At 35.9% G+C, this 27,516-nt stretch overlaps 2 protein-coding genes across 5 annotated transcripts in view; one reads left to right on the plus strand and one right to left on the minus strand.

The window, feature by feature from the left end:
- The window catches only part of LOC134824167 (TATA element modulatory factor-like), a 77,829-nt gene that overhangs the window by 28,479 nt on the left and 21,834 nt on the right, over positions 1 to 27,516 (plus strand). The gene's annotated exons all lie outside the window — the stretch shown is intronic.
- On the minus strand, positions 41 to 27,291 carry LOC134824174 (uncharacterized). Of its 4 annotated transcripts, XM_063835925.1 has the most exons (15): positions 27,204 to 27,286; positions 26,613 to 26,664; positions 8,960 to 9,034; positions 8,659 to 8,773; positions 8,240 to 8,359; positions 7,608 to 7,858; positions 6,850 to 7,040; positions 6,379 to 6,550; positions 6,034 to 6,119; positions 5,845 to 5,925; positions 5,458 to 5,610; positions 3,968 to 4,073; positions 3,006 to 3,161; positions 2,537 to 2,665; positions 2,297 to 2,387 (listed from the first exon to the last, which is right to left on the minus strand). In XM_063835925.1, exons 2-15 carry the CDS (start codon positions 26,632 to 26,634, stop codon positions 2,380 to 2,382), a joined length of 1,665 nt encoding a protein of 554 aa, XP_063691995.1. In that variant the 5' UTR covers positions 26,635 to 26,664; positions 27,204 to 27,286; the 3' UTR covers positions 2,297 to 2,379. The 4 variants fall into 4 exon arrangements, with proteins under 4 accessions (XP_063691997.1, XP_063691996.1, XP_063691995.1 ...); XM_063835927.1 differs by lacking the exon at positions 3,006 to 3,161 and having other exon boundaries at positions 41 to 2,387; positions 27,204 to 27,291; XM_063835924.1 differs by lacking the exons at positions 26,613 to 26,664; positions 27,204 to 27,286 and adding an exon at positions 11,426 to 11,566.

Below are 27,516 nucleotides of genomic sequence, written 5' to 3' on the forward strand. Positions count from 1 at the left end.
TCAGGGATCCCATCGGCGGTGCAACAATTAAAACAACGAATTGTGTAGTGATTGTTTGCCAAAATAAATATGGTAGTGATACAAATACAGGCACATTATAGCAAATAGCTGACCCTTAGCAATTTATACATTCCAATCATAGCTATGCATAGCCTCCCGATCTTAATGGGATTCTAACAGTTGCCAGGCGATCAATACATAGTTTTAAATGTCTGGAATGTTGGTATCAATCTCCTTTTTAGCGCATGAAAAGTTAAAGTCGTTTTATTGGATCAAAGGCAACAATGCTAAACAATTTGCAAGATCAGATATGGGCCCCTTCCTGAAACACGTCTGCAGCATCACGTAGGTCGTAGGGGGCGAGATAAGTGTCACGTGATAACACCATAATGTCACGTGATGAGTGTCCAAATTTGGCAGACGTGTCTCGTGAAGGAGCCCAAACCGTTAATAACGTAACAATAATTGTGTAGTAGAAATCAAATAAGTTACCGTCTTGGATACGATTAAATACACAGTTTCAAATAAATATTCTCCCTTAGTATAAGATCGCATAATACAAATTTGCAAATGACACGTGCATGAATTAAAATCACAAGAAGTGGACCAGGTGGCCAAGTATCATCCTTTCCATAAAATCTCAAATTTTTCCATTCTAAAACTTATCATCTCGTTATTTGAACCTAAAGTTATAAGTTTTCCAAATCATATTTGTTATTTTGCTTAGGATAATAAGAAATATTACGGTGATAAGATCAACTTAAACGGCGACCAAAATTTCCAGAATTTAATCAAATATATATAAGACCAACGTAATATCATATAAACATTCTCAAAACAAATCGACAGGGGTGCACAATACGCATATATTATTACCATTAAATTTAAAACAATGAGCTAAAGTAAAATACTGGCGATCCACGCGACTTCATGATTTTTATTGTACCGGAAAAAACCAAAATTATTACAAATTACAATCATATATAGATTCCAACGGAACAGGGCGGCCCAAAATATCATTAACATTATAATCATACCATTAAAACTGTAATCAACAAATTCAAAACATAATCGGTTAAATTTTTGTGTGCACTTGTTGTTAGTCCGCGTAATGTAAGTTTAATCTATCTTCGCCCTGCCCGTTTTCGAGAGAAATTGTATAAATCAATATTACGGCAATCATCGGCTTGATCAGCTCTATTATAACTATTTAATTTAAGGACACACTCACAGCTACGCATTGACACAAATAGTCTGGAAGATGTTTTCTGTGCTCAACATTACAGTACAATGTTTTTATATAAGCCGCAATCTTATTTGTTATTCAGATTGAATTTTTTCGTATTATTATGACTAAAACCAAATTTCATCGGCTTTCAACTCAAACAACAAAGAATATTCTGCCTAATACACCTTACTATTTTTAATCTATCACTCTATTTAAGGACGCTATCTGGGCTATGAAACGTTTAGTAAAAATAGATTTTTTGCCAGAACTTTTAAGTTCTGCTTAAAGAAATCGATCAGCACTTAACGTAACTTAATCCGGATGGGGTTCTTAGTCTTTACACAAAAATTAATCAACAAAAAACAGAGGGATTTAACTGACATGGGTGTTTCCTAGTTCGCCCAAAAATTACTCCGGTAAGCCCAAATTTATAATTGGATCGGTATGCAGTAAAATGATAGATAATTTTAAAACTTAGCATATCAATAAAAACACACGTACAGTCCGAGCTATTTACAATTTTTCGAAAACATAAAATTCAAAAAATCAATATATGAAAATAGATGGTATATTTACAGACATCACTTAAACAGATGCATTACTGCCCCGCGGAATAATCTCACACATAATTAGGTAGATTCAATCAAGATGGGACTTGTATTTTCGGGAGATATCCATCGGGAAGGCAAGGCATTAGCCTGAAATTACTGGGCAATAATCTATAATCCTACATCACTATCTATCACACAGCATGAAGAAAAGTCATTCGTTCACAGTTTCTATTTATATCTTTTTATTCTAATTTTGTCCTACAGTAAGTTCGCTTAGTGTACAGCAAGTACATGGAGTCTACATCGGTGTACTATGCCCACCGGATGTACAATGTACACCCAGTGTACGATTTACACCGACTCAAATTTAACGAATTGAGCCTTGTAATCGCTCACACACTCTCACACACACACACACACGCATTCTGAGTTCCGTAATAAGTGATAAGTGATGATGAAAGTATAAAAGCGTACAAAACGGTAGATATTATATAGCTATAAAATTATGAGGTGCAATAGTATGGCTATAAAATGATGAGGTGCAATAGTTGACGGGTCCAGCTCGTCTAAAAGAGGGATTTATTCTACAATAGTTCGTCGTTACTTTTCTGAAATTAAATTAAGCGATAAGATATGAATTTATGATGTATCGGATAATCACTGATCTGTGTAAGGCCCACTTTTTAAGAAAGCAGCTTTCTAGTTAGCTATATTCTAGTTATATTATTTATATAGTAATCTATTTATTCTCACTAACCCGCGAGGGCACATTCGGCAATTTGGCTGCACAGTGATTCCAATCCAACATAGTCTAGGCTGTCCGGCTTGTGTCCACTTTGCTCGGTGAGTCCCAAGGTTGAGCAGGGGAGTGAGGGACAGCTACCCGCTGAAATATTAAAATTAAGTTATTATTAAATCACTGATTAATTACCGAACACAATAACAGTCTAATTTGATTGATAAGAACATAACTTAAGTGATTTGGCAAGAGCGAGAGTCCGAGACCGCAGACAACTATGCAAGCGTGCCGATCAGAGTTTAAGATGCTGCGCGCGTCCAAAACACATTGAAAAGATAACGAAAGTGGAAGGCTTTTGATGAAAATATTTCATCGCGCGCGCCGTATTTTCGGTAATCACAGTGAGGTCCGAGAGCAAGGCAACTCTGATTCCTTCCATCAAAATTACTTAACGAACAAATTTTCCAACTTCAGATCACTTGCATACCTTCGTTGTTTTCATTGGTGGGAATGACATGTAAAACGTTGACTAAAGTCTCGGCACTAAAATCGAAAGGGTGAGTGTGTGATGAGTGATCGTGCGATGAGTGATCGTGTGTGTTGTGTAATGTGTGGGGCAGTTCTTCTCGGGTAGTGTTGGGCCCTGTCAGTAATAATGTGAGAGTGATATTTAGTAGATTAATTCAAAGTCCACTTTATCCGGAACATGTTTATATTGAACGTTTTTATTTCGGGGCGATGTTGGGTAGAAGATAAGTTTTAAACCTTCAACAGGTTTAACAGATAGGCAAGGTTAAGTCCGAAATTAGAAGTGCACCACAAGGCTTTACATTTCATCACAGTTGAGAATGTACTGAGTGTCAAGTGATTATCAGGAATGAGAGAGAGAGATTGTGTACATGTCACTCAACAAAATGTACGTCTTATATAGATAACCACGGGGCCCTTGCCGCTAAAACATGTCAATACATTTTACACAGGGTATTGTGTATCACAGGAACTAAACAGTATTTAGCCTACATTGTACTTTGTGAAGTAGCTACCATTAGCCGCTGTGTGCACCGTATGAGTAATAATTTGTTATAATCTAAGACCGGTAAAATTCAAAGAGGCTCGAGTGTTAGAGAAACTACTCATTAACATAAGTTTCTGATGCCGATTAGTTAGTAATTATCTGTAGATATGGAGGTGAACTGTATCTTTTGGACACGTGACAGTTAGTAGCCAAACGGCTTCCAGCATTGACCAATCAAATCCAAGATTGTCACGTGTCAAAACAAATTCAGCTTCCAAATCTATTGAATCACACTTTTAATGTCTAGTGTTAACTTATTAGATAATATTAATAACCAAGAGGCATTAAAAGCTCAATTTACTTGCTCACTAACTGAAGTCAAACCCCTAATTTAGATAATTAATAAATAATTAAATAATTGGATAACCACTCACCAGGAGGAGACCAGATGTTGTTAGAGAAGGGACTGTAAGTTGGCGGGGCTACTGGAGCTGAATGAGAGTGTCCTAGGAGTAGGTGGCCGCTGTTTGACCGGCACTGCTGAGAGAAGAAAAAAGGGGTTTAGTTTTTTTACTTAGTTTTACACATTTTTTTACTTTTAAAGTTTATAAAGTTGGGTACTGAGGGGATTTTTAGTGTCATAGTTGGGTATATTGTGGAGGGTTCCTAAGCGAAGGCACGTAATTGTGAGTTTTATTTTTAGGTATTTGCGGTATTCATAGTAGTTGCTTTACGTCGGAATTTTATAAATGCTTGGTCAGAAAAAATGTCACAATAATCTATAGTAAGAGTCACTACTATAATGTAGTTTTACGCGATTACACAAATTAAATATGAACTCCCCAAACCATCCACTCCTCAGTTAACAAACTACCAACAGTACACACACAATAACACTTATCAAAGTGCTAGATCAGTGATAAATCACCTATCAAAGTGCTAGATCAGTGCTAGATCTGGAGAGAAAGAGTTCATTTGATGCATGTCAAACTCAAGCAGTGTGCAGCGCGCTCGCCAGATTATATCATATAAATATATATTCATTATATAGTACAGTTTAGTGAACTGTTGGATGCAAACTCAGTTTGCCGCAAACTGCTGGACTATCAAAATATAGACAAATTTACATTTAGAACCTTGTGTATTGAGGTATTTATAAATATACTGGTGGATGTGCTGATGATGGAATTGGAACCGTGCCAACATGTTATAATATGCCAAAATAAGAACTTTATTAGATAATATTAAAAAATATAGCTCTCATTATGCAATAAACAGAGTGATGTTATTTTAGTTGAATAATGGTTAGCTCCGCGTTATAATGCAATAAATAAAGGCCGATGGTTTTATCGCCGCTGAACTCGACAGAACAAATGGAACTTCCTGGTTGCTATTACAGTCCGCTATTATTGAAATTATATCCATTGATGATAAGCACGTGATGACCGTGCTCTTTAATTTACACACGAAATTTGTCAGGCTCGCAGACACTTTACGGCGGCCGGTATGTAAAGTATTAAGGTTTTGCCAGTAGGTGAGTGGTGTTTCCTACTGTAGATGAGATGTAGTGTGTGTGTGGTTATAGGTAGTTGAGGGGAGGGTTATGGATGTTTTCACTTATTTTCCATTATTGGCTTATTTACCACTTATTTACCAATTATTCACCAATTATTTACCAATTATTTACCACTTATTTACCACTTATTTACCACTTATTTACCACTTATTTTCCATAATTGACTGCAGGCGGTGTCAACAGCTTTAAATCCTTTTATATTTCTTACTTATTGTTTTTGACGAGGGATATAAAACAGACATAACGTGTTCATGGGAATTTGAAAAGGAATTAAAAATAGAAAAAAAATAGAGGTCAAATATTCTGAATTTTTTAAAGTTATAAAAAATACAATTAACGTGTCCTAACCTGCCAGTTTGGTTTATTTCCTCTGTTGAATTTGTTGTAACCGGAGTAACCACCGGACGACTGGTGGTTCACACCGTTAACCGGCTTTATCGGGTACTTTATCTTAACAGAGTGGGGGAAATTAGTCAGGTCAAACCTCTTCAGCTGTATCACCTGGGTTTATGTTATTATTATTTGTGATTTAGTTTTCGTGTATATTTAGTGTATATTTAGTGCATATTTTCCTTAAATTATACATACAGTAAAATAGTAAATTAAGATTTACTAATATAGCTCTCGAAGTTTCAATTTATTTATTATTTATTATTTATTGAAGTATTTTAAATGAATAACAAATTTAAAGGATTTAAATTTGAAGCAAAATTCAAAACAATCTCAATATATTACCTGTCCGTTCCTGTAGTTGTAGTTGTCGATGCATTGCTGTAAAATCTCACACACGATTCGTCGCTGTTTATCAGGAAAAGCCTACGGAAAAAAATATTCTTAGGAACATTCCAAGGAAAACAGGAAGATAATAAAACGAAAACGATCAATAGTTTAAGGAAATAAGACTATTAAGTTTTAATAACTAACCGCGTGTTGGGCAGCATCCTCCAGTAACTTGAAAAACAGCTTCTGACAGTCTTCTTCAATGTTGTTTGCCAGGATTATATTTCCAGCTGAAGACAAGTGGGTGTCGGTTAGTAAAAATCAAAATATCTAATCAATTGATAATATTAATTATTAAGTTAATGATGTCAAGGATACAGCTCAAACTTAGTAAAACTATCAGCAGCTATGATTATGGTAACTGATAACATTAAAATTCGGATAGGATTAAGCAAGATTCTGGGATGGGTTAAGCTTAAACTTGGATCAGCACAAATGATCATTATTAAAAAATCCTAATTAAGCTTATATCACGTGACTCGCACTAACCAGTTTCCAGAACAGTAGTGTAAACATAGATCAGTTCGCAGGTCGGACTGTCGTAATCCGGATCCGGATTAGGAGCGAGGGGAGAGGAGGGGGGAAGCCGGAAGGGGGTTTTCATCAGCATGTTGTGAAGCTCCGTCACACAGGGATTGAAACGTCCAGGTTTGGAGAGATCCTGCGAAAGGGATGAAATTAGAAAATTTATTAATATAATCAATGATAATATAGATTATTGATCCTTTTAGTGTAGACTAATTTTATTTTTATATTTACCCTATTTACTATTTAGTGCGAACGATACATCATGATTTTTATTGATATTTTTTGAATGTTTGATTATCATAATATAAATTTATGTAATATCTTATTCGAGGCCCATGCCAGCCCATGCCATGGGAGGGGGGGGGGGGTAAAAATTGGCCAAAAAGTGATAACGTAATATTATGAACCACCCCTAACGAGCATACAACTCACATTCATGATATCCTGCAGCAGACCATGTCTTCCAGACAACTTCTGAATGTTCAGCAAAATCTTCCTCCTCGCTCCCTCCGTAATATCACCCAGTTTCAGTTCATTTAACTCCACCATGGTGTCGTAGTTCATGGCTGAGAGTTTGGCGTAGTACTTGTGTAGACGCAGTGTTTTCAGCCAACTCATCAGCGCTGAGAGGTGGGAATGTTAATTAATTAATTAATGTTGATTGGTATACTGATTTACACTTGGTTCAGGCCCTAGAGGCTAGACGCGCAATTTGAAATGGTGAGGCTGCATTTTCAGGCACATGGCCAATGTTAGCGTACAGAAAAGGACTAATCACCGTTCTTATGTTTTGAAACAGCAGTAAAACCTAAGTTCCTTCTTCGGTTTTAATTGCTTAAAGCGTGGTTATAGAATATTGAATGCCATAAATTTGGCTTTTACACTGAAAATAGTTACACTGGGTTTTTCTTAATGGGATGACAAAAGATCTAGATTTACAACTAATGCCATCATACCATTGTACAAGAGTACAAGACACGGTTACGGAGTCACCGTATACACCAAGTAAAGTAAACTCAGTTAACAGCCCGGGAAAAGTTAAATATCAAAAATAAGGAACGAGATTTCTAAATGTTGGGAACGCGAACGTTTGTTTATGAATGAGTTAGATTAATGATAAGGGGCATTTCAAGTGGTTCAACGCCAACCAATAAAACACACGGAATTCTAACACGTGACCAGCTACATACCAGTCATATGAGAGGTAACATCAATAGCTCGCTCTCTGTGCTGCACCTTACATCTCGTCCCCACAAAGTTCCCTCCACCCAATGGCTCACTCTGGGACCTTTTAAAGATGACGCCGCTGTTACGACGACAGTGAGGCGGCAGGCTAGCGAGTGCCGGCGGTGGCGGTGGCGGCGGCGGGAATTGGAACATGAAGTTGGGGTTGTAGACGAACATTTTGTCTTGTGTTGGCGAAGGAGAACAGGATGATGATCTGTGGGTCGTAGGATTTAATTAATAAATTAAATTAAGTGTTGTGGTTGCAAAGTTATTTTAATTGGGTTAACAAGGCAAAAATAGAGCTTTTCGTTGGTTTTATTAAATACAAAGTATCTAAAGTAAGAGCCTAAAAGCCCATTATATTTTTATTTAGGTATGTACTCAAAGCGCACTGTAATTTGACAAGCTCATTACATGTGGCTTCATCAACAAAGATTATCAAATTTTATTGATCAACAATTAATTAAGTTTATCAATTAATGTATATTATTGTTACATTTTATCGATCAATTAATTAAGTTTATCAATTAATGTATATTATTATTACATTTTATCGATCAATTAAGTTTATTAATTAGTTAATTAACTAAATTACCTATCAGAGCCCCCAGAACTGTAACCGCTCTCCGACTCGTGGTAATTTGGGAACAGTCGATCAAACAGGTCAACCCAGTGGCACAGAGACGCGCGCTCTGCTACCGTAAACGAGGGGTGACTGAAATCAATTAGTGGTTACTAATGGTGTAATTGATTAAAGTTGGTCATTATGTGAAAATATGATGTTTGGGTTCATTTTAGTATGAACTAAAAAGAGCTGAGGTGAGGCATTGTACCATTGTAAGAAGGCAGAACAAGAAGGAATGTTGAGATGTTGTAAAAGAGAGCTATGATTATGTAACACGTCATATCATGACACAAAGACTCAGTGGTGTTCACAAATCAGTCACGTGACATAAAATAAATCAGTCACGTGACAATACACAAATCAGTCACGTGACAAGACAAGGTAAATACCTGAAAACGAGCCACAGAAGCTGTCTGCACTCCTCTAGATGTGTCTGAGTCTCGTAACTCCGGCAAATAGTCCGGTCAACAAGCTTTAGGTACAGTTGATTCAGGACCGGGTTACCTGACACGTTTTACATTAATTAATTAATTAACTTATTAGTTGATTAATTAACTAATTAGTTAATTGATTCAACACGTATGACCTATAATAAATTATAAGACCCAACGTATCTACTATCTATACTGACTTTAACCCCCCCCCCCCCCCCTGTAAACTACTAGTTAAACTATTGTCACGTGTACTGACCTGGTCCCAGTAGTTTAGTGAGCTCTATCAGTTGAGTGGGGGTACACACACCTCCCTCCATACTTGCCAGATATCCTGAAATAATTGGGGTTACACAATGAAATATTATAATTAGCTAATCGATTTTGTGTAGATTGTTCCAAATTTGAGAAATGACTAGAGTGTGGTTGCCAGATTTTGTTCCGCAGATTAACTTGTTTTGGTGTTTAGTATGGTAATAATATGAAGTTTAACTTGCAGTGAAACTGAAGAGCGGCTTTCTCTCTGTGATGAAAATATTTATTATGAGCGCAAGAACATACGTATATTAATACTGAGTAACTTTTTGAATAAAGCAGATATTATTTCTAGGAGAACTCCTCAAGTTCGCTTTATTTAACTGTAACAGTTAACACTGTCCATATAAACAAAATTAATCATCCATATAATCATGGCTATCATTCACAATAACCCCAATAATGGCACAGCGATTTTTTGGCAGAATATCACATATTCCATTCTTCCCAGAAGAATGGAGCATTGTTGCGTTTCTTCAACTCACTATTCTGAGTGATTGGTGATGCACACGTGCTAGATACACACATTGAGTATTGACTATCAAATTGACGACTTCAACTAAATTATACACACAATCCATTTCAATTGTGTGGTGAAGGTACAGGACGTGTTACTGCGTTACACGTGTACTACACGTGTAACGCAGTAATAGGGAATAATTGACATGGTGATAGAAAGATACACTGTTTTTTTAGACAAAGAAATCGTGGATTATCGGGCACTGGCAGGTCGGATAATATATACATGATATGAGATGTGTGTAGTTTTATGAGAGTAGCTAGTTCAACTTTGGACACGGTTATCAAATGATGTTGTATCAACTTATAACATCAATTACAGTTGAATATATTTTTAGAAATTAGAGCGACCTACAAGATGATTCGGCCATGTATTTTAGTTTTTTCTTTAGATATCATTTTATAATTCTTTATAATTCCACGTCGGAATAACGTGTGAACACTCACACGTGTGTAAGGATCGGTATTCAGATTTTTTCAGATCGACATAAAACCAAGACCCCCATCTAATGCTAACAAGGTTTTAACTTATTAAAAATAAAATGTTTGTACAAATAATTACGATATTTTTTGTGTTTGTATGGGTTCGAAAGTATGTGACTGTGATATTATATTAGTGATATTAGTGTTGTTAACATATTTAAGATATTTTAAATGATTAACATAAATTAAGTTTTGTAGCATAGTTATCATAGTTTTAAAGTATAGCTTAACATTCAGCCACAATCTATTCCGTGCTTTATCTCCTAATAACAAGCGGGTTTTCTTTTTTCACGTATAAACATGACAATTGGCAGTGGGATTCGGTTGGTTCGTGAAAATTTAGAAAAATAATCACCATAGAACAACTTAGGACAAACCATCTAGATCAATCTTCAGACCAAAGCCAAGGAAAAACACACAAACAAACCTCAGTAAGTTGCCAGAAAACAACCCTTTAAACCTCCAACATTCCCCAATATTAACAAAAAACAATACACAGTGATTTCAGACTTAAACTTGGATCACAGAAACCGGGCACGAAATAAGCCTCACAAGTCACATCTAGAAGAAATCGCTCAAATCTAAACTTTCACAAAAAACAGGATTATCAATATCATAGAAAAGAATGCAAAATGTACATGGTAAATAGTATGCAGTACGGGTTGCGTAAAAAAGTAGCACTTTCCATTACTAATTTTAGGCTTACGTAGTTTATGCGGCTGAGCGCTGTAAGTTAATTAGTAAAACTACTTCACAAGTCACGTGATATTTTCCAAGGCTTCCTATTGGCTGGCAGTATTTTCATTTGCATCTGATTGGCAGAAAGGAAACAGAAACAAGCTGGTCGTGCACCAATGAGATGGGTTCTCATCAGTTACCTAGTGTTACGTATTAATTTTATATTGGTTGAGTAAATTATTGATACGCAGCAGCGGTACAGCTAATACATTAGGTAAATCCAGCCCTATGATATATTCGGAGTGAAGTTTAAATCTTAATATTTAAATTTAATTAATTAATTGTGTTACTTATAAACACATATAATCTACGAGCTACTAGTACTTAGCAAAAGACACAAGATGTGACCGATTTGCCGTTATTAGAGCACGAGGCAGGAAGTTCGGTAATTTTCGCACAGTGGCGATAATTTAGGAAATGATAGATGTTATCAATGAATTTGATATCAGATGATTTAATTGGGTCACTGCAAGCTGTAGACGGGAAGCGGGGATGGATTACTGCTCTATCTTTTTTGGTAATATTTTAACCAATAACCATCTGACAATGGTATGATCAGTCAAAAACAACAAAGTACAATAGCCAATGAGCCGACACGACAGTGACTATAATTCTGTACCAAGTTTTCACAAATTACAACACAATAAAGATAGTATCTTATCCGACCTACTTTCAACAGAAGGATCCACATCACAAGAATCTTCCCACATTTCCTCCAACTCTAAATCTTCCATAACAACACAGAATCTAACTCGTAACAAAGAAATAATCAAAAGATAATCAACGATACAAGAAAAACTTGGCAGCGATGAACATTAAACACACACGCAGATTATCTATTCCTCCACGCAAACTCTTTCTCTGTAGCTCGATTGCATACTTCTTAAGCTCACATGGCTGCATGTCAAATGCAATTCCAGCAATTCTACAGCTCAGGAAAAAGTTTTAACATTTACTTTTTAACCCTTGCGGTTTTGTGACTGATATAATATATTATATATTATATATTATAGTAATGTTATATGTATGGCGAATTATATATGTTAGGAACTTACTGTGTGGGGATTATATATTTCGTAGAATGCTTTTAAAAAAGCTTTTAGAGTCAGTCCACAACCAACCAATCCAGTGCGACTGTGCAAATTTAATTTTATGTACATGTAAAAGTTCAATGAACTATCAAGGGTGGGCCGTGGATATGATTTTAAATTATCTCTTTGATATATTATATTGTAATATCTGGATCACTTTAATAACTGATATGATATCAGGGGGCCAGTAAAATGTTACAGCGCTGCAAACACAAGCCAATAAAATGGTCGAGTCTGAGTATATATTGCATGACGAACTTATTGATAAAGTTAATATTAATAACGACAACGTTTCCATCAGTATAAATTATAAAACAGTGATCTTGGTTATATCAGTGAGGGCTCTTTTAAAATAACGATCAACTTTGCATGTGGAGTATTATAATTTATAAATACATGCTGGCACTTTCCATGGAATACATCTGGCGGGACAATGAGAGGTATTTGCGTTCGTGATTTAATGGACCAGTTAGTGAGTTGTAGATATTTAAATTTCCTTGTTATAAATTGGATTTCCGGGTAAAATATAGATTATTGTTTACGAATCATTTCTGGTTTATAATAACTTACTTTGAGTATTGAGTATTATCATTATTATAATATAATAGACATATTTTTCTTAAGACAATGGTAACATGTTTTTAAGTCTGTGAAATCCATCCATTACAACTGAAAGACATGTTCCTTTAAAGACCTCTTGAGTATTTTCATAACCCTCTGCAAAAATAGACGTGCGATGAAAAACATTTCCTTCACACTTAGTTTTCCTGCTAGCGTCAAGTACAGCACTTAGTGCTTACGCATTATCTTGATATCGCTGGCCATGTATCAGGAATTCGCGACATATTTAAGGATATTCAAGTTATTTTACAGGATATTAAAGATAGTTAAGACGGGTTATTTTGTCGTGTTATAGTTTATTTTCATCATCATATATTGTCCCTGGCTTTCTGCAGCACAAACTGTGATACTTGTTTGGTTTACTGATAAATGATATTCCACACAAAGCATGAAATTGTGCTGTATATGAGTGGTGATTTCGCTCTGAGAATCAGGGTCAGTAGCTCAATTGGTAGAGCAAGAGACGCGAAATCTCGAGGTTCTGGGATCATTCCCCAGTTAACTGCAGTTGTCCCTAGTTTTTCAGAGTTAATCATCACATATAGACAGCATGAGAGTAGGCCTGGCCATCTGGAAGTGATAATAAACTGTGATACTGTTATGTCACTAAGTGTACACAGTGTAGTAGACTACAGCATCATTCGCTGTAAACCTACATATTTTAGTCCTTTCCAGTATTAGACAAAGAATTTGTGAGCCTACTTAGAAGCCTAAAAACGGGTCCTATTATAGCTGTGACAGAGCACATAGTTTTCAGGTGCTCTATAGAATAAACCTCATACTGATGAAACCCTCGCACACACATAATATTACACGCATATCACACGCATATTACACGCATATTACACGCATATCACACGCATATTACACGCATATTACACTTAAAGTTCTGAAACAACAATTTATGAAGGTACACAAAAACCACGTACCTAGTATGCCTAAAACACCGTACATACACCCCATTATATGGTAAGTGGAACGTGAACAATACAATTTGATTTCGGAACCCACTTATTACCCAAGCGTTAATTATCAATTACAATTCACAGGTGCCCTAGGAAACTCTGCTGCTCAGTGCTAGCGTTAAAGTAATGACCTGCACTCTCCACGCGATATCACGATGTAACAATAAGGATGGAATCATGAATAACCATGGCAACCGTGTTAACCGTGTTTACATTCACATTCCACACTTAGGATTGGGTTTTACGAATGAAATGTTTTATCCCAGCTCTTCCAAGCCTGGTCCCTATGGAATTTGTGTAGGGCGTGGGTTCGGGCACGGGCGTGACCATCAAAGTTCTCTAAATATTTCGTGTGATATGTCTGCATTCTTTAGTTTTTGAGACACGCGCCCTTCGACTTCCTATCTTTGAGTGGTATTCTATTTCTAATGTGTTATATATTTGTATGCATCTGAGCTGTTTACTCTGCCAAGTCTAATTTGACCGATACAAAACAAATTTCAGGCTCTTAACTTTCAGGTACTTACTGATAAAGATGTCACTCGGAGAGTTCACATATTTTCCAACATTCAATGTGGTGTGAACAAAATTAGAGTATATCATATTAGGGGCTTTCTTTGTGTTTACATATTGAGCTGGAGCATTGCCAAAATTATTGTACACAAAACACTTCAACTCTGGGATATAAATGTGTCACGTGATGAGAGATCTAGCATGATGATTGCCGATTGGTTCACACAGACCACGTGACATTACACAAAGCGATCTGATTGGTCAACGCATATCACGTGATAACAACATTAGACAGCAAATGTGTGTCTATAAAGCCTGGATATTGGGTTACAGTGGGTTGCTATGTTAAAGTAGGTATCATTATAGGTGCACTGCACACCCACATTTGTTAACTTCGTTATCTCGATGCTAATGTATTAAATGACATCTATCTCTCTGTTGAAGCTCTAGGTTCTACGAGGTGTTAACTTTATTTTACTCTCTGACATAACTTAATTCCGTCCTTACTTTACACCTTAAAGACCAAATTTCTTTGATATAAAATTCAGTGATCATGTTGGAAACACTGATAGGACCAAACGGCAAATACATTTCTTTGATCCAGGTCGTGATTTTGCTGGAATGTGAGTAGATATTGGCTGTTGGTGCTTGAGAACCGTAGAATATCTTACTCGATATTTCAATTGATGGTTTCACCAAAAAAAGCTAACTGGAAATACAGAATATAATCTCATCAGATAGGAATAACTTTATAAAAGATAAAGACGTCTTATAAAGATAAGACGGTTGGTTTAGGCTGGTGTCCAATGAAATGTGGCGCCTGCGGCTATCCAAATTCGGCCTCCAATTAAACCGCTGCGTAATTTACATTATTCAAAATACTAGGTTTAACAGGCCAGATACCAATCTGTATTCATGAGCCGTATTGTTACTTTCTGTTATTGTGCTGCGTATAATATATATTGACCACGGGTAAGTACTAAGTACACAAAATGTAAGATCCCTGTCGCCAGTACGAGAATTCTGTCACCAAGTGTATCCGTTTGGTACATTTTACAATATTAATTGTATCATGTTAATCATGATCCTCGGCCTTCTAGCTCACAGATTTTACGGGATATTATATATTATGGAAATAAGGGTAAGGATATTACGGCTTGAGCCTATTCAGTATTCCCTTGCTCTGCTATACACTACTTACTAATACCCTAGACTCAGTCTACATTCACTATGTAACCTGGATCATTAAACATTACACATACCATTACACAAAATACACATACCATTACAAATACCATTACAAATACCATAATACATACCATTACACATACCATTACACATACCATTACACATACCATTACACATACCATTACACATACCGTAACACATACCATTACACATACCATTACACATACCATTACACATACCATTACACATACCATTACACATACCATTACACATACCATTACACATACCATTACACATACCATTACACATATTACACACGCAGTGGATTATCATTACATCGTTTATCGTTACAAGTCCTCATTAGCAGAGGGCCAGTGTCATGGTATGTCAAGAATCCTTGGAGGAATGCCAGAAAGGTGTAAGCACAGCAAAATAATAAGATTTGTTCATGTCAAATATTTGCACAGGTTATCAAATTAAGATATCACCAATGATATCGGTGTTTAATTACCGTTTAAACTTCAGGGAATGTTCCAGTAAAATAAAACGGGTGGTTTAAAAAGATGATTTTTCTGACCATTTAGCGGAGAAAAAGTGTAATTTATCACTTTAGTTCTTCTGTGGAATTCACAGTCGAAGAGTCCAACTGAATTAAATAAAGTAATGAGTGTTTCACTTTGACACACTCGTCACATAAATTAAACTTTTAAACTAGCAACAGTCAACACATTACACATTTTCCCTATTAATAGAACAGGAACCCGCTTGCCGGCTTAGATTTGTTACAGAATCAAGCCGAATAATAATGCCAAAATCTAAATTCACTGTTTCATTAGCTTGATTTCAGTGAGGGTTGATGACCAAAACATGGACAATCCATATCTTCCCATCCGTTTCAAAACTGAGTGTACTCGGTAGTATCGGCACTCAGCTGATGTGAAATTTAAGCTGCGTACTCAAAGTTGTCTTTGAAGCATCTCTCAAGGGAATTAAATCGGAATTTGCAGCTGTAAACATCTGTGTTATCTTAATCTAATTTTCTAAATAATTCCATGTATTCGGACGGTTCATGAGATATTTTGAAACAATTCCCAGATCATGCTTAAAGATATTGGTAACCAGAATCATTCTGTTTGATAACAAATTAGCTGTGACAATTTGAACATAATCTCATACATGACATACAGAAGTTGATAAATTAATTAATTAATAATTAGCTAATTATAAACGAGTACTAGATGAACCAGTACCCTGTGTACCAGGTGGCTGCAGTACTGTGAGCTGCGTGGAGGGACCTCACACAACTCTGTAGACCTATTGTTGGGCTACACTCTGTTTCTATACAGGTTCCAGATGTTCAGAGAGGGGACATTGTACACTGACTTGTGATTGGTTGATTGAGATCACGTGATAGGTGGTAATTGGTTGGATTTAATCATGTGGTTGATTTGACGGGTGCTGATTGGATGAAAGAAGAGAGGTGGGACATTTGAGACTTGATTGAGTAAGACTAAGAGCTCTGGTTTAATCAGGACTTTAGTGCCACATAATTGAGTAATAACGGAGGGTTTAACGAGTTCAACTTTAAATTTAATTCTTACACGATAAGGGGGGAAGCCAAGGGGTATTTTGGGGTACTTTGGCCTGGGGTATTATGATTTATGGGGGACTTTATTATGGGGGATTTCCAAAATCCATTAAGGCATTCCCCATAATACCCCAAAATACCCCTTGGCTTCCCCCCACGATTAGTATTGGGCTTCTTTTTATCGTTGTAAACATGAACTATAAATGGCGGCATTTTCCTCAGTTCTAAACCAAAAGTATAGATGCGGTCATTGGCAGACATCGAAATTCGAAATAGTTAGCATTCCTATTTTCAAAATGACACAGATTATCGACCACCGCGCTCTACATACACAAATATATTTTAGTCTACTGTTACCTACATGATGAGTGTTAAATACGAGTGTTATACGTACTATTTCACACTTGGTAACTGGTTCCGAGAGACTAAAACTGTCATCATAGTGTCTCTGGTCACGTGATAACACCGCGACCTACATGTCATCAACTATCTTAACCCGGAATTGGGAGAATTCTATGTTTTATCCAACGAAAACACGCGAGAAATGTTCGAGAAGGAATATTGAAAGTAATGTGTAGCTCATCAGTGGAATGAGACGTACAAACATTGGTAGAAGTTTAGTTTGAATTTAAAACATTTTTATAAATACTTTTATAAATTTCGGATGAGCTACTTTGATTGTCAGACATCTCAAACATGAAACACGCCTCAAAAGTCTGATTTATTTAGATTTTTAACTTATTTCCATATTCTTCAAAAATGTTTACAAATCCTGATATTTCCAACTTACTAACCATTTGCGATGACAGATGCTAAAGTCGGCTTTCGTTCGTTACACTTTTCTAAACGTAGTCAAGGTTTGGAAATTTAGTTCAGACAATACAAATCTACACCGACTCAACTAAGATTGAAGATTGCTTCGACGTACAAATTTTCAAAGACTGAACTACTAAATTATTATACAGTTCTCTCGATAAACAGAGCTACCCAACATATTTGTGCAATTCGTCAACATGATGGGAAACGAACTATTGGTGTCTATTTAGCCCAATGAGAAGCGTTCAATACACACCAAGTTCGTGGAATCCATTATACAAGAGCGTACAACCTATCGACTATATGGCTAACATTTAGACCTATTTAAGAAGTATTTGAACTTTGCACCAATACTCCCATAAACAGTAAACACCGTACCATAAAACCCCGAAATATTTAAAAAATAACATCTGAAGTTGTCCTAATCCAAAATAAACACCTACAAATTCTAACTGTGGGTTGCGTTGCACAGTAGACACCATTGAAAATAATCAGATTCAAAATATCTTTCAACGGTTTTAATAACTGACAGTAAGATAACACGAAAAGATAACAACAACACCCCAAAGACTATTATAATGTATATACAGAGCTGGACACAAGAGCAACAAGCCCGATACAGCCTCATATAATGTAGAGGTATCCTCCAGCAGCTCTTTAACTCTCCCCTCTCTCTCTCTCTCTCTCTCCCTCTCTCTCCCTCTAGAGCCACCGAGTGGTGGCTATATCGGGCAGCATTACATCAGGCAGGTAGACAGTATGGCCAGTAAAGTCTCTCCCTCGTGCTCATTGGACCGGGCAAGCCTGGACACGGCACATCTGACCACCGATTATAGATAGGTTACAAGTGCGAGCTTCCTAGAGCTGGAGAGAGAGTTTGGAGAGAGAGAGAGATGGAGGGAGTGAGGGAGGGAAGGGGAGGCTATATTTATAAATATGGACACAAAAAGCACACGTTCGAACATAATCTGAACACGTTTGAACATAATCTGAGTAAAAAGCGAAAGGTTTCCCCACTAGCAAAAAGATGATCATCATAATATTTAATTAAAGTGCCAGAGATATTTCAGTTTAAGTTATTGCAGGAAGAGATTAAAGAGAGCACAAGCTTTCTGTAAAGATTAAAGGGATATAGAGAGTTACGGAAGAGGATGGATTATATCAGATGCATCTAACGGTAAAGCTGCAACAGTTTTACATCTTCACGGTTATTACAGGAGAGAAAGTAGTTCTTAGTCTGTTTTTAGACTCCTTTTGAGGCAGTGTAGAATATGCAGCTTGGAATGGAAGTGACATGATATATATTGAATACGTTATAATTAAATACTTTATAATTAAATACGTACTATAATTAAATACTACGTACAGTTAAGTGAAATAAAAATAGGACTATCAGCCGGGAGTGAACTACAAACAGAAGAACCAATTCACAATAATGGCAGTGTGATCGTATCTGATCTGATTTTGCACCAAAGTCACGTGACCTCTCACTAGAGTCACTTGATGTAACACTTGTGACAGTACTGACAGTAAACTGAAAACAAAATGTAAACTCGTGTGTTATTGGTAACTACTTTACTTATAAACTGTACATTATAACTATTAATAACGGTGGGGAACTGATACAGTCGATATTATCATGTAGGAAAACTTAAGGTTGAGTACATGTCAGTAGTAACCGATATGTGCTCTTATGGAACCATCTTATCGTTAATGATAGAAAATTCCGCAGAATTCCATATCGGTCTGGGGTGAAAGGAAGCAGATAAGGATTCTGCAGATAGCAGAGGTACTCAGTAGATATTTCGGGTGGGGTAAAGAAGTATAACAGTCTCGTACCTTAATAAGAGATAAGAGATTGCAGATAAGAGCTGAGGTTGCAAGACCTGACCTTAATTCTTTTGTTATCTAAGCCGATCAAAACAGGTTGACATCATTACACATTGCACCAACAGTTTTAGAATAACTATCTCGTATTCACTTATAATATAAAGGAAAATAAGAAAGCGGGTTTCCAAATATAATGCTATTTTTTACAAGTAATGCACTACGAGGGATGGAATGTGAAGAATGGGACACGTGAACACGTGCTCAATATGTGCTGATAGTAGCTCGTGTGAGAGGTTGTTTCCAGACAGCATTCGCTAGATAGTTGTAGCTGTGTCCTTGCTCAGCTTGGTGCGGAGCTGTGAGAGAGACTGCGAGTTTTAAAGTTACGAGACTTGGCGGATATTTTATTTGTCTAGTCGTATATATTATTATACATAATATAAAGTCGTATTTTTAATATATATATATTATATTATAATAATGTTAGGAAATATCAGCTGAAGCTGTTGATTCTACTGAGGTCCAATCCAACTTACTCTACAGGCTGTAACAAAGTAAAATACAGAAATACGTAACCAAATTTTGCAAATCACTCAGAAATGTGAGGTACAGATTACGTTTTTGGTAATTTGTCTGTTTTATTTCATTACAAATAGAAACTACCCCGCACAGTGATCAGGTCGGAAGTACCTGGAAATTGGAATTTAATAAAGACTCCCAATTTATACAAAGTTAGCCTAGATAACACAAGTAGTCCACCTAGAGCAACAAGAGCCCAACAAGAGTCACCTAGAGAAACTAGAGCCCGACTAGAGTCACCTAGAGAAACAAGAGCCCGACTAGAGTCACCTAGAGAAACAAGAGTCATCTATCTAGAGAATCAAGAGCCCGACAAGATCCAGAGAGAAACACTGCAATACCAACACACAGCTGGAGGGAATAGCAGTTAACAGTGCGATATAACGTGCGACGCCTACTCAACATGTACATTAATTCTTTATGTTGGATGTGAGGGGGGAAGCCAAGTAAGAGTCAGCCTCTCTCTCTCTCTTGGAGGAACTGCAGTACTATATTTAACACTAGCAGACACGGACATGTTGGTGTGTGTGTGTAATTGTGAAGTGTGGTATGTAGTGTGGTATGTGAAGTGTGGTGGGGTTTGTGGTGTGGTATGTGAATGTGGTAAGTCATAAAGTTTGAAGTGGTATTTGTTATAAAGTGTGGTGTGTTATAAAGTGTGGTGTGTTATAAAGTGTGATGTGTTATAAAGTGTGGTGTGTTATAAAGTGTGGTGTGTTATAAAGTGTGATGTGTTATAAAGTGTGATGTGTTAAATAAAGTGTGGTGTGTTATAAAGTGTGATGTGTTATAAAGTGTGGTGTGTTATAAAGTGTGGTGTGTTATAAAGTGTGATGTGTTATAAAGTGTGGTGTGTTATAAAGTGTGGTGTGTTATAAAGTGTGATGTGTTATAAAGTGTGGTGTGTTATAAAGTGTTGTGTGTTATAAAGTGTGGTGTGTTATAACGTAGGCATGTGAAGTTTTTGCACCGTATGTAAGTTGGTGGGGTAAGTGCAGGAGTGGGTATGAAATTTGGTTTCATATGAATAGGGTATTTTTAATGGTTTTTGTAGACTGTACACTCTCCAATTAGTTAAATATATAATGGTAAAATTTCGTCATAAAACACCCTTTATAATTATGATCATAATATATCAAACGTTTTGAACAACGACCCGACAAAGATACTCGAAGCCTTCAGAGATGTCTACCCTTGAATAACTCATGTATATTAATATGATGACAATTTGGTCTGCCAAAGAAGATTCCAGAAATCTAGTTAAAGATAACACGATACGAGAAGAACCCTACATTTAAAGTATCTTCATTTGTATAATATGTATTATACAATATACACTATACAGCGTACATTGTACGGTGTACGGTGAACGGGGGTCTGGTCAACATGGGCACTTAGCACACAAATTATAAATTTGACAGATTATATACACAGATAGCTGTTATCTGTTATAAGGGGGCTCCACGTTATGGTGCACATATTTCACATATTTCACATATTTTACATATTTATCATGTAATGATCTGTGGCCCTCGGAATGTATGATAGCCGACTTTTATAAACGTTTACTTTATATTATGTTTGTTTAGAAACGTTTAAGAGTTTGTCCGGTAGTAGTGCAGATTCAGAACAGTAAAACGACCGCTGTACAATAATCACCGGCTAAGAACAGGATAAGAAACTCTATTGACGGCTCTGAAGCGGTTCAAAAGCGGTTCCAAAGCGTTCCTGACCATTAGTGGGTGTTACTTACTGTAAGTTTATATTATTGGTGTAATAACTCGTAAGACTCCCAAATGTTGACTTGAACATGGCTTTATACAAAGCCTTGTCTTGTATTTTAACAGGATAATTTTGCTCCCAGGCCATTGCTATGTTGACATGGTGATCTTATTTGACAGTGTATACTGTATAATCGTTTGAATGTGATAACAAAATAAATGTTTCCTAATTTCAATAATTTTCATAATTTATTTATTTTATGTTTTACGCTTGATTGTCAAACAACACAGTTTGTGCGTGGTATTCATTGTTTATATATTTACCTTAAATCATTAAAATAACAATATCACTCAGCTATATTGTAATTATTATTAATTAACATTTTAACATGATATTTACATTATAAATATATTTTCACACACAAAACTCAAAGTGATGGTGGAACTGTAGAAAATAACTCTATCAGTCTACCGAAAGTTTCTCCAAGAACCAATTTTATTAACATTTTAAGTAAGGAAGAAGTTAATTGTTACCATAGAGCCCAAAGTACTGTATACACTATACAATAGTACAGGCGAAACTTTACACTTCACTGTTACACTCAATATAAATAATGTAAACAACTTAGTATAAGCGCTTTGATGTACAATTATTTACTTAACGGAATACTTTCAGAGGCTAATAAAGAGGGAATTCCAGTAATTGTGTAACCGTTAAATGTACCAGTGCAGCAATAGACCAGTGCAGCAATAGACCAGTGCAGCAATAGACCAGTGCAGCAATATACCAGTGCAGGAATAGACCAGTACAGGAATAAAGTACAGGAATAGACCAGTGCAGCAATAGACCAGTGCAGGAATAGACCAGTGCAGGAATAGACCAGTGCAGGAATAGACCAGTGCAGCAATAGACCAGTACAGCAATAGATCAGTGCAGGAATATACCAGTGCAGCCATAGACCAGTGCAGCCATAGACCAGTGCAGCAATAGACCAGTGCAGCAATAGACCAGTGCAGCAATAGACCAGTGCAGCAATAGACCAGTGCAGGAATATACCAGTACAGCAATAGACCAGTGCAGCAATAGACCAGTGCAGCAATAGACCAGTGCAGGAATATACCAGTACAGCAATAGACCAGTGCAGCAATAGACCAGTGCAGCAATAGACCAGTGCAGCACTGTGCAGGAATGGACCAGTTCAGATACTGGTCAAACATTTAACTACTTACTCAGATTTTATTAACATCTCCAATACTGCAAGCAGGTATCCAGGCAATTAGTACTTACAATTAAACTAAATGTTGATTATTAACAATGTTAATACCTTTGCTTACTTTCTTATTTGTATGGCATCGGGAGTTAAATATCAAAATTTAGGACATCATGTTCGTTTCACGAAATTGAGCTAGGACACTTACCTAAGGCCATTTCTTGGTATACCAGAGCTTGGTATGCAAACATTCCAACGTCTCAGCTCCCACTTCAACCACCAAACGCAAAAATTCTTCTTCAGAACTTTATAAAAACGAGTTTTTTATTCCCAAAAAATTCGACGCTTTGAAATTCTAAAAAAATACCTGCAGGAGAAAAACGGACAAATATGCTCGCGAGAAATAGCTAAAATAACTTACAGCTGTCAGAGAGTCAATTAACAGTGTAGATATATATACCAAATTACATTCAGCCCAAGCGAGATGAGGCGCTATTTTAGGACGACGTTATATATACTGTATTTTTCAGCTGATGGCGTGTTCAATATAGCGCCTTTTGTGTTAAATGATGTGAGTGTAGCTTGGTGGCTATTTTAGTGAGCGTGGCACGTGACAAGAAACATTGTCACGTGTGATGGTTGCTGGTTCGTGTGATGGTGGACCAGCGCCCTCGGCTATATTTGTATCTGGCCTCATGTGATTGTGCATGTGGTGTCGCAGTAACAAGATCACGTGGTTTGCACGTGGTTTGCACGTGGGCTGAGCGTTGACACTGTAACAAGCGCCATGTGATCATGGTAGGAACAAATAATGAAACAGCCTCAATTGTGACGGAATGTACGAGTCGAGGGCAATTCTTCAGAGTTTGAAAATTACTTTTTTTGTCTTTACTAATGGTCAATTGAAAATTGGAAAAAAGAATCCTAAAATTGCTGCAATCTATAATAAAAATCAGTGCACGGCCATTATTGATTAATGAATCTACCAGGAAGTTGACTGAATGAGATTAAAACAGCTGCATGGAAATAGTTTGCATTGTTCGATAAATTGACAAGCGATTCAGTATGCTGTCACATATATGAGTATGACTATGAGGTGCGTTCACGGAAATTCGATTTGAGAACAAAAGATTCTTACAGTTTCTTATAATTATATGTTTGTAGAGTTATAGTGGACACTGAATTCTGAAGTAGACTTCTTTGATTACCACATATTAAAATTGCTCGGAATAATAAGTAAGATAAACATCAAATTCCAGGCATATTTTGACGATAATAATCGTACTATTATCATAGAAGAACCCCCCTTACTTATACTACATTTCTGGTGTACGTGATTTAACTTCCAAAAGTGGGAGTTTTGTTCTAAATTACAGACTCCCTACACTTCCTTAGTACTACCTATACTACTCAAAAATTACTCAAGGAAAACTGTCAAGAATGTAACAAATATTAAGACTTCGATTAAAAATTCATAGTTACAAATTAACGATTTATGCCAAGTCTTAAATTTCATAACATTAACATTCCAGCGTCATCATTTCTCATTCATCATTGTCACATTCATAAGGATTAATTTACTTCTTCACAAGATTAATTACTGTGTAAGTGCTTTAACCATTTATGGCCAAAAATGAAATTTATCTTTAAATTACATATATTACCAAATTTCATGCGCACCTGACATAGTTCCTCAACACACGAAACTAAAACAAATCTCACAATAAATCAAAACAACGGAACAATATCTCGTCTCAATCAGTAACTGTTTCCAACAATGCCGTAAACGATCAGCTTAAACAACAAACAGTTTTGTATAAACAATATTGATAATTAACACACACCAATCAAGTAAACTGTTATGCGATAACAAAGTATTTAATGAGCTAACTAAAAATAGCCTGTGTCTATGATTGTCTACATGTGTCAGCAAAGTGCCGGACCACGTGATCATTTTCCTGCTGTTTCATTGGATGATAAGGTAAATGTTTGGTTTTGATTGGTGGGAGGTTGAGCGTGCGGGTGTGTATAACTGGCCGGTTACCAGATATTCATCTGACCAAAGCGGTAATCTATTTTTGTTGCGAAAGGAGGGGGTTATAAGTCAAAACGGGTTTCAAAGCTGAATTTGGTTTCTTAATTGTAGTTTGAGCCTGTACAATGTAACGTGAGTGTGTATTATCATAGGTAGATTAAACAAACGTTTTATTTGTCAAAGCAAGTAAACGTTGGAGCCATTCCAATTTTGTAAACGATGCGAACAATTTGTTGTGAGATGAGTTGTACATTGTTGTGATTCTTGTCAGACAATTCAAAAATTATTGGCAAAAAGCCGGGCTGATTGACAATCGGAGTATTTCGTATGAAATTATCACCCTTGATCAGTAATAAAATACGGCTTTTCAGTTTAACAAATTCTTAAAACTTAAATTTAAGACTATTTGTCTTTTCAAACCCTACAACGGAATTTAGTGACAGACATTAGTCATTACTATTGGTCACCGAGAAAATCAATACTAGAGGGGCTTCATGGACCATGGTTATGTAATCAGAGTGTGGATAAGTTCTGGAATCTTTACAAGGTATTTTCTAGAATTGTAAAAATAAAGTTCAATGTTAGAACCGAGGTATGTAACCTTAGAACGGTAAGATGACAGGATTACGCTAGGTAAGTAACAGGTAACTTTATTGGTGCAGTCAGTGAATTAGATGCTCCAAACCGGACGATATTTTTGTGGTAAATACCACCATATTACTAAATTTCAGTAGAGGTACTGACTCTGGTTTGTGGGGGGTGATGCAACGTCAATTAATGTCAATTAATGTCAATTAATGTCAATTAATGTCAATTAATGTCAATTAATGTCAATGTCAGTTTTGCAAAATTTTGGAATACTGACATTAATTGACACGATATTTTTCGACCAGAGATTATGTAGTTCTACCACATTTTTAGCACTTTAGAACGTTTATATCATCAAGTTATTCACTACTATCACATATGGAAATGTGAAATGTGAAAAAAATTCAGATCATTAAACGATAAAACTAAAATAATACGGTTTTCCGAAATTTAATTTTCTTAAATGGTCGTGGCCATCCAAGGGCGTGGTTCTCAACATCATCAGAACTTAAAACCCACATTAAACGAAATGCCTTCATGACATTTATATTTGAATAACGAATCTTAAACAGCTAACATTACTCCTTCATACAAAAAAAGCCGATTCTAGATATTTTACCTGTATAAGAAACCAATAAAATATGGGCGTGGCCGGTGGGGACCGAAGATGGAAGAGTTGGAAGCTGAAAATTTTTTTGGTGGTCTTTGAACCTAAGGATCAACAGATAAGAACATACTCATAATTATTCAAGGACATTTTGTTTTTTTGAACCGGTCTAACTTACATAGACGTGAATATCTTGAATATTTATCGAACAATGATAATCTCAAATTTCAAGACATATTAATGTCAATTAATGTCAATTAATGTCAATTAATGTCAATTAATGTCAATTAATGTCAATTAATGTCAATGTCAGTTTGGGGTTTTTATGGAATACTGACATTAATTGACGTTGCATTCCCCCCGGTTTGTGATAAAACCACTCGAAATTTTAGTAAACAGATTTTATTTAACAAGAAATTATGCTCACTTAATTTAGAAATCTTTAAAATTAATATTTTAAAAGAAAATTAGAATAAATAAGCTAATAACTCTGATAAAACTCACCATGTAAATTGAATGGCTCCATAAAATGTCTTCGTATGATTATCCTCAAGGCCTGCAATAGAAAACAATCAAATCAAAAATAAAGATCAATTATATTGATAGAGTTCTCCATAGATTGAGTTCATGTTTATTAAAAGATTAATTAGTAATTACATACCTAATTAGTAATTGATTGCCCTAGCTAAACCCACTATACAAATTTTAATTTGACATAGGATACCAGCTGTTTCTTAATTAATTTAATGAAATTTTGTTAGGAATTAGCTAAAATAACCGAGTTGATGTACTCAATTAAATTCAGATGTACATGATTATTTATGAAATTATAAGTGTTATGCAAATTAGTCAGGGGAACCTTGCAGATATAACAAGAACAATTTTGAGCTAACAATTGTATACAGTATACACGAATCAAAACCTTAAATGACCAAAATGAAACGTTTTTCATTACAATAACCGCGTTGACTTTATTGACTACAAACATTACAACAACCGATATAATTGTAAATTTAACGACCAAAATTGGATATGATACTGGTAAATAAATTTATAGCTGATGAGAAGAAAATTGCGAAATAAAGAATTATTTACCTATGATAACGGGGGTATAAGCGGTTGGAGAGATCGCATGACACGCCACAGACCTTTTCACCATACATCCACACCCTAGAACTAATAATCATGATGATACCAATCAATTATCGAGCATTTATCAAGTGATTAGCAGATTATCGAATTACACCAATTGATAAAGATAATGTCCCTTAATTTGGGAGGACTGTCTCTTGATCTTGGTCGCTTAGTAACGATATAAGTGAACATGATCCGGCTAAAATCGTTTATTATACAGCCCTGTACGTTCACACACCCAGTATTAATTTATCATTGTTCTAATAATTTGTCA

This window comes from Bolinopsis microptera, chromosome 12, assembly GCF_026151205.1.
Source record: "Bolinopsis microptera isolate Bmic1 chromosome 12, MBARI_Bmic_1.0, whole genome shotgun sequence".
NCBI classification, from domain to species: domain Eukaryota; kingdom Metazoa; phylum Ctenophora; class Tentaculata; order Lobata; family Bolinopsidae; genus Bolinopsis; species Bolinopsis microptera.

Coding starts and splice junctions, on each gene's coding strand:
- LOC134824174 (XM_063835924.1), bottom strand. CDS start 11,489: ATGGAAGATTTAGAGTTGGAGGAAATGTGGGAAGATTCTTGTGATGTG. Junction 5,611..5,844: donor ACAACTACAGGAACGGACAG/GTAATATATTGA, acceptor ACATAAACCCAG/GTGATACAGCTGAAGAGGTT. Junction 4,074..5,457: donor GAAATAAACCAAACTGGCAG/GTTAGGACACGT, acceptor TTCTTCTCTCAG/CAGTGCCGGTCAAACAGCGG.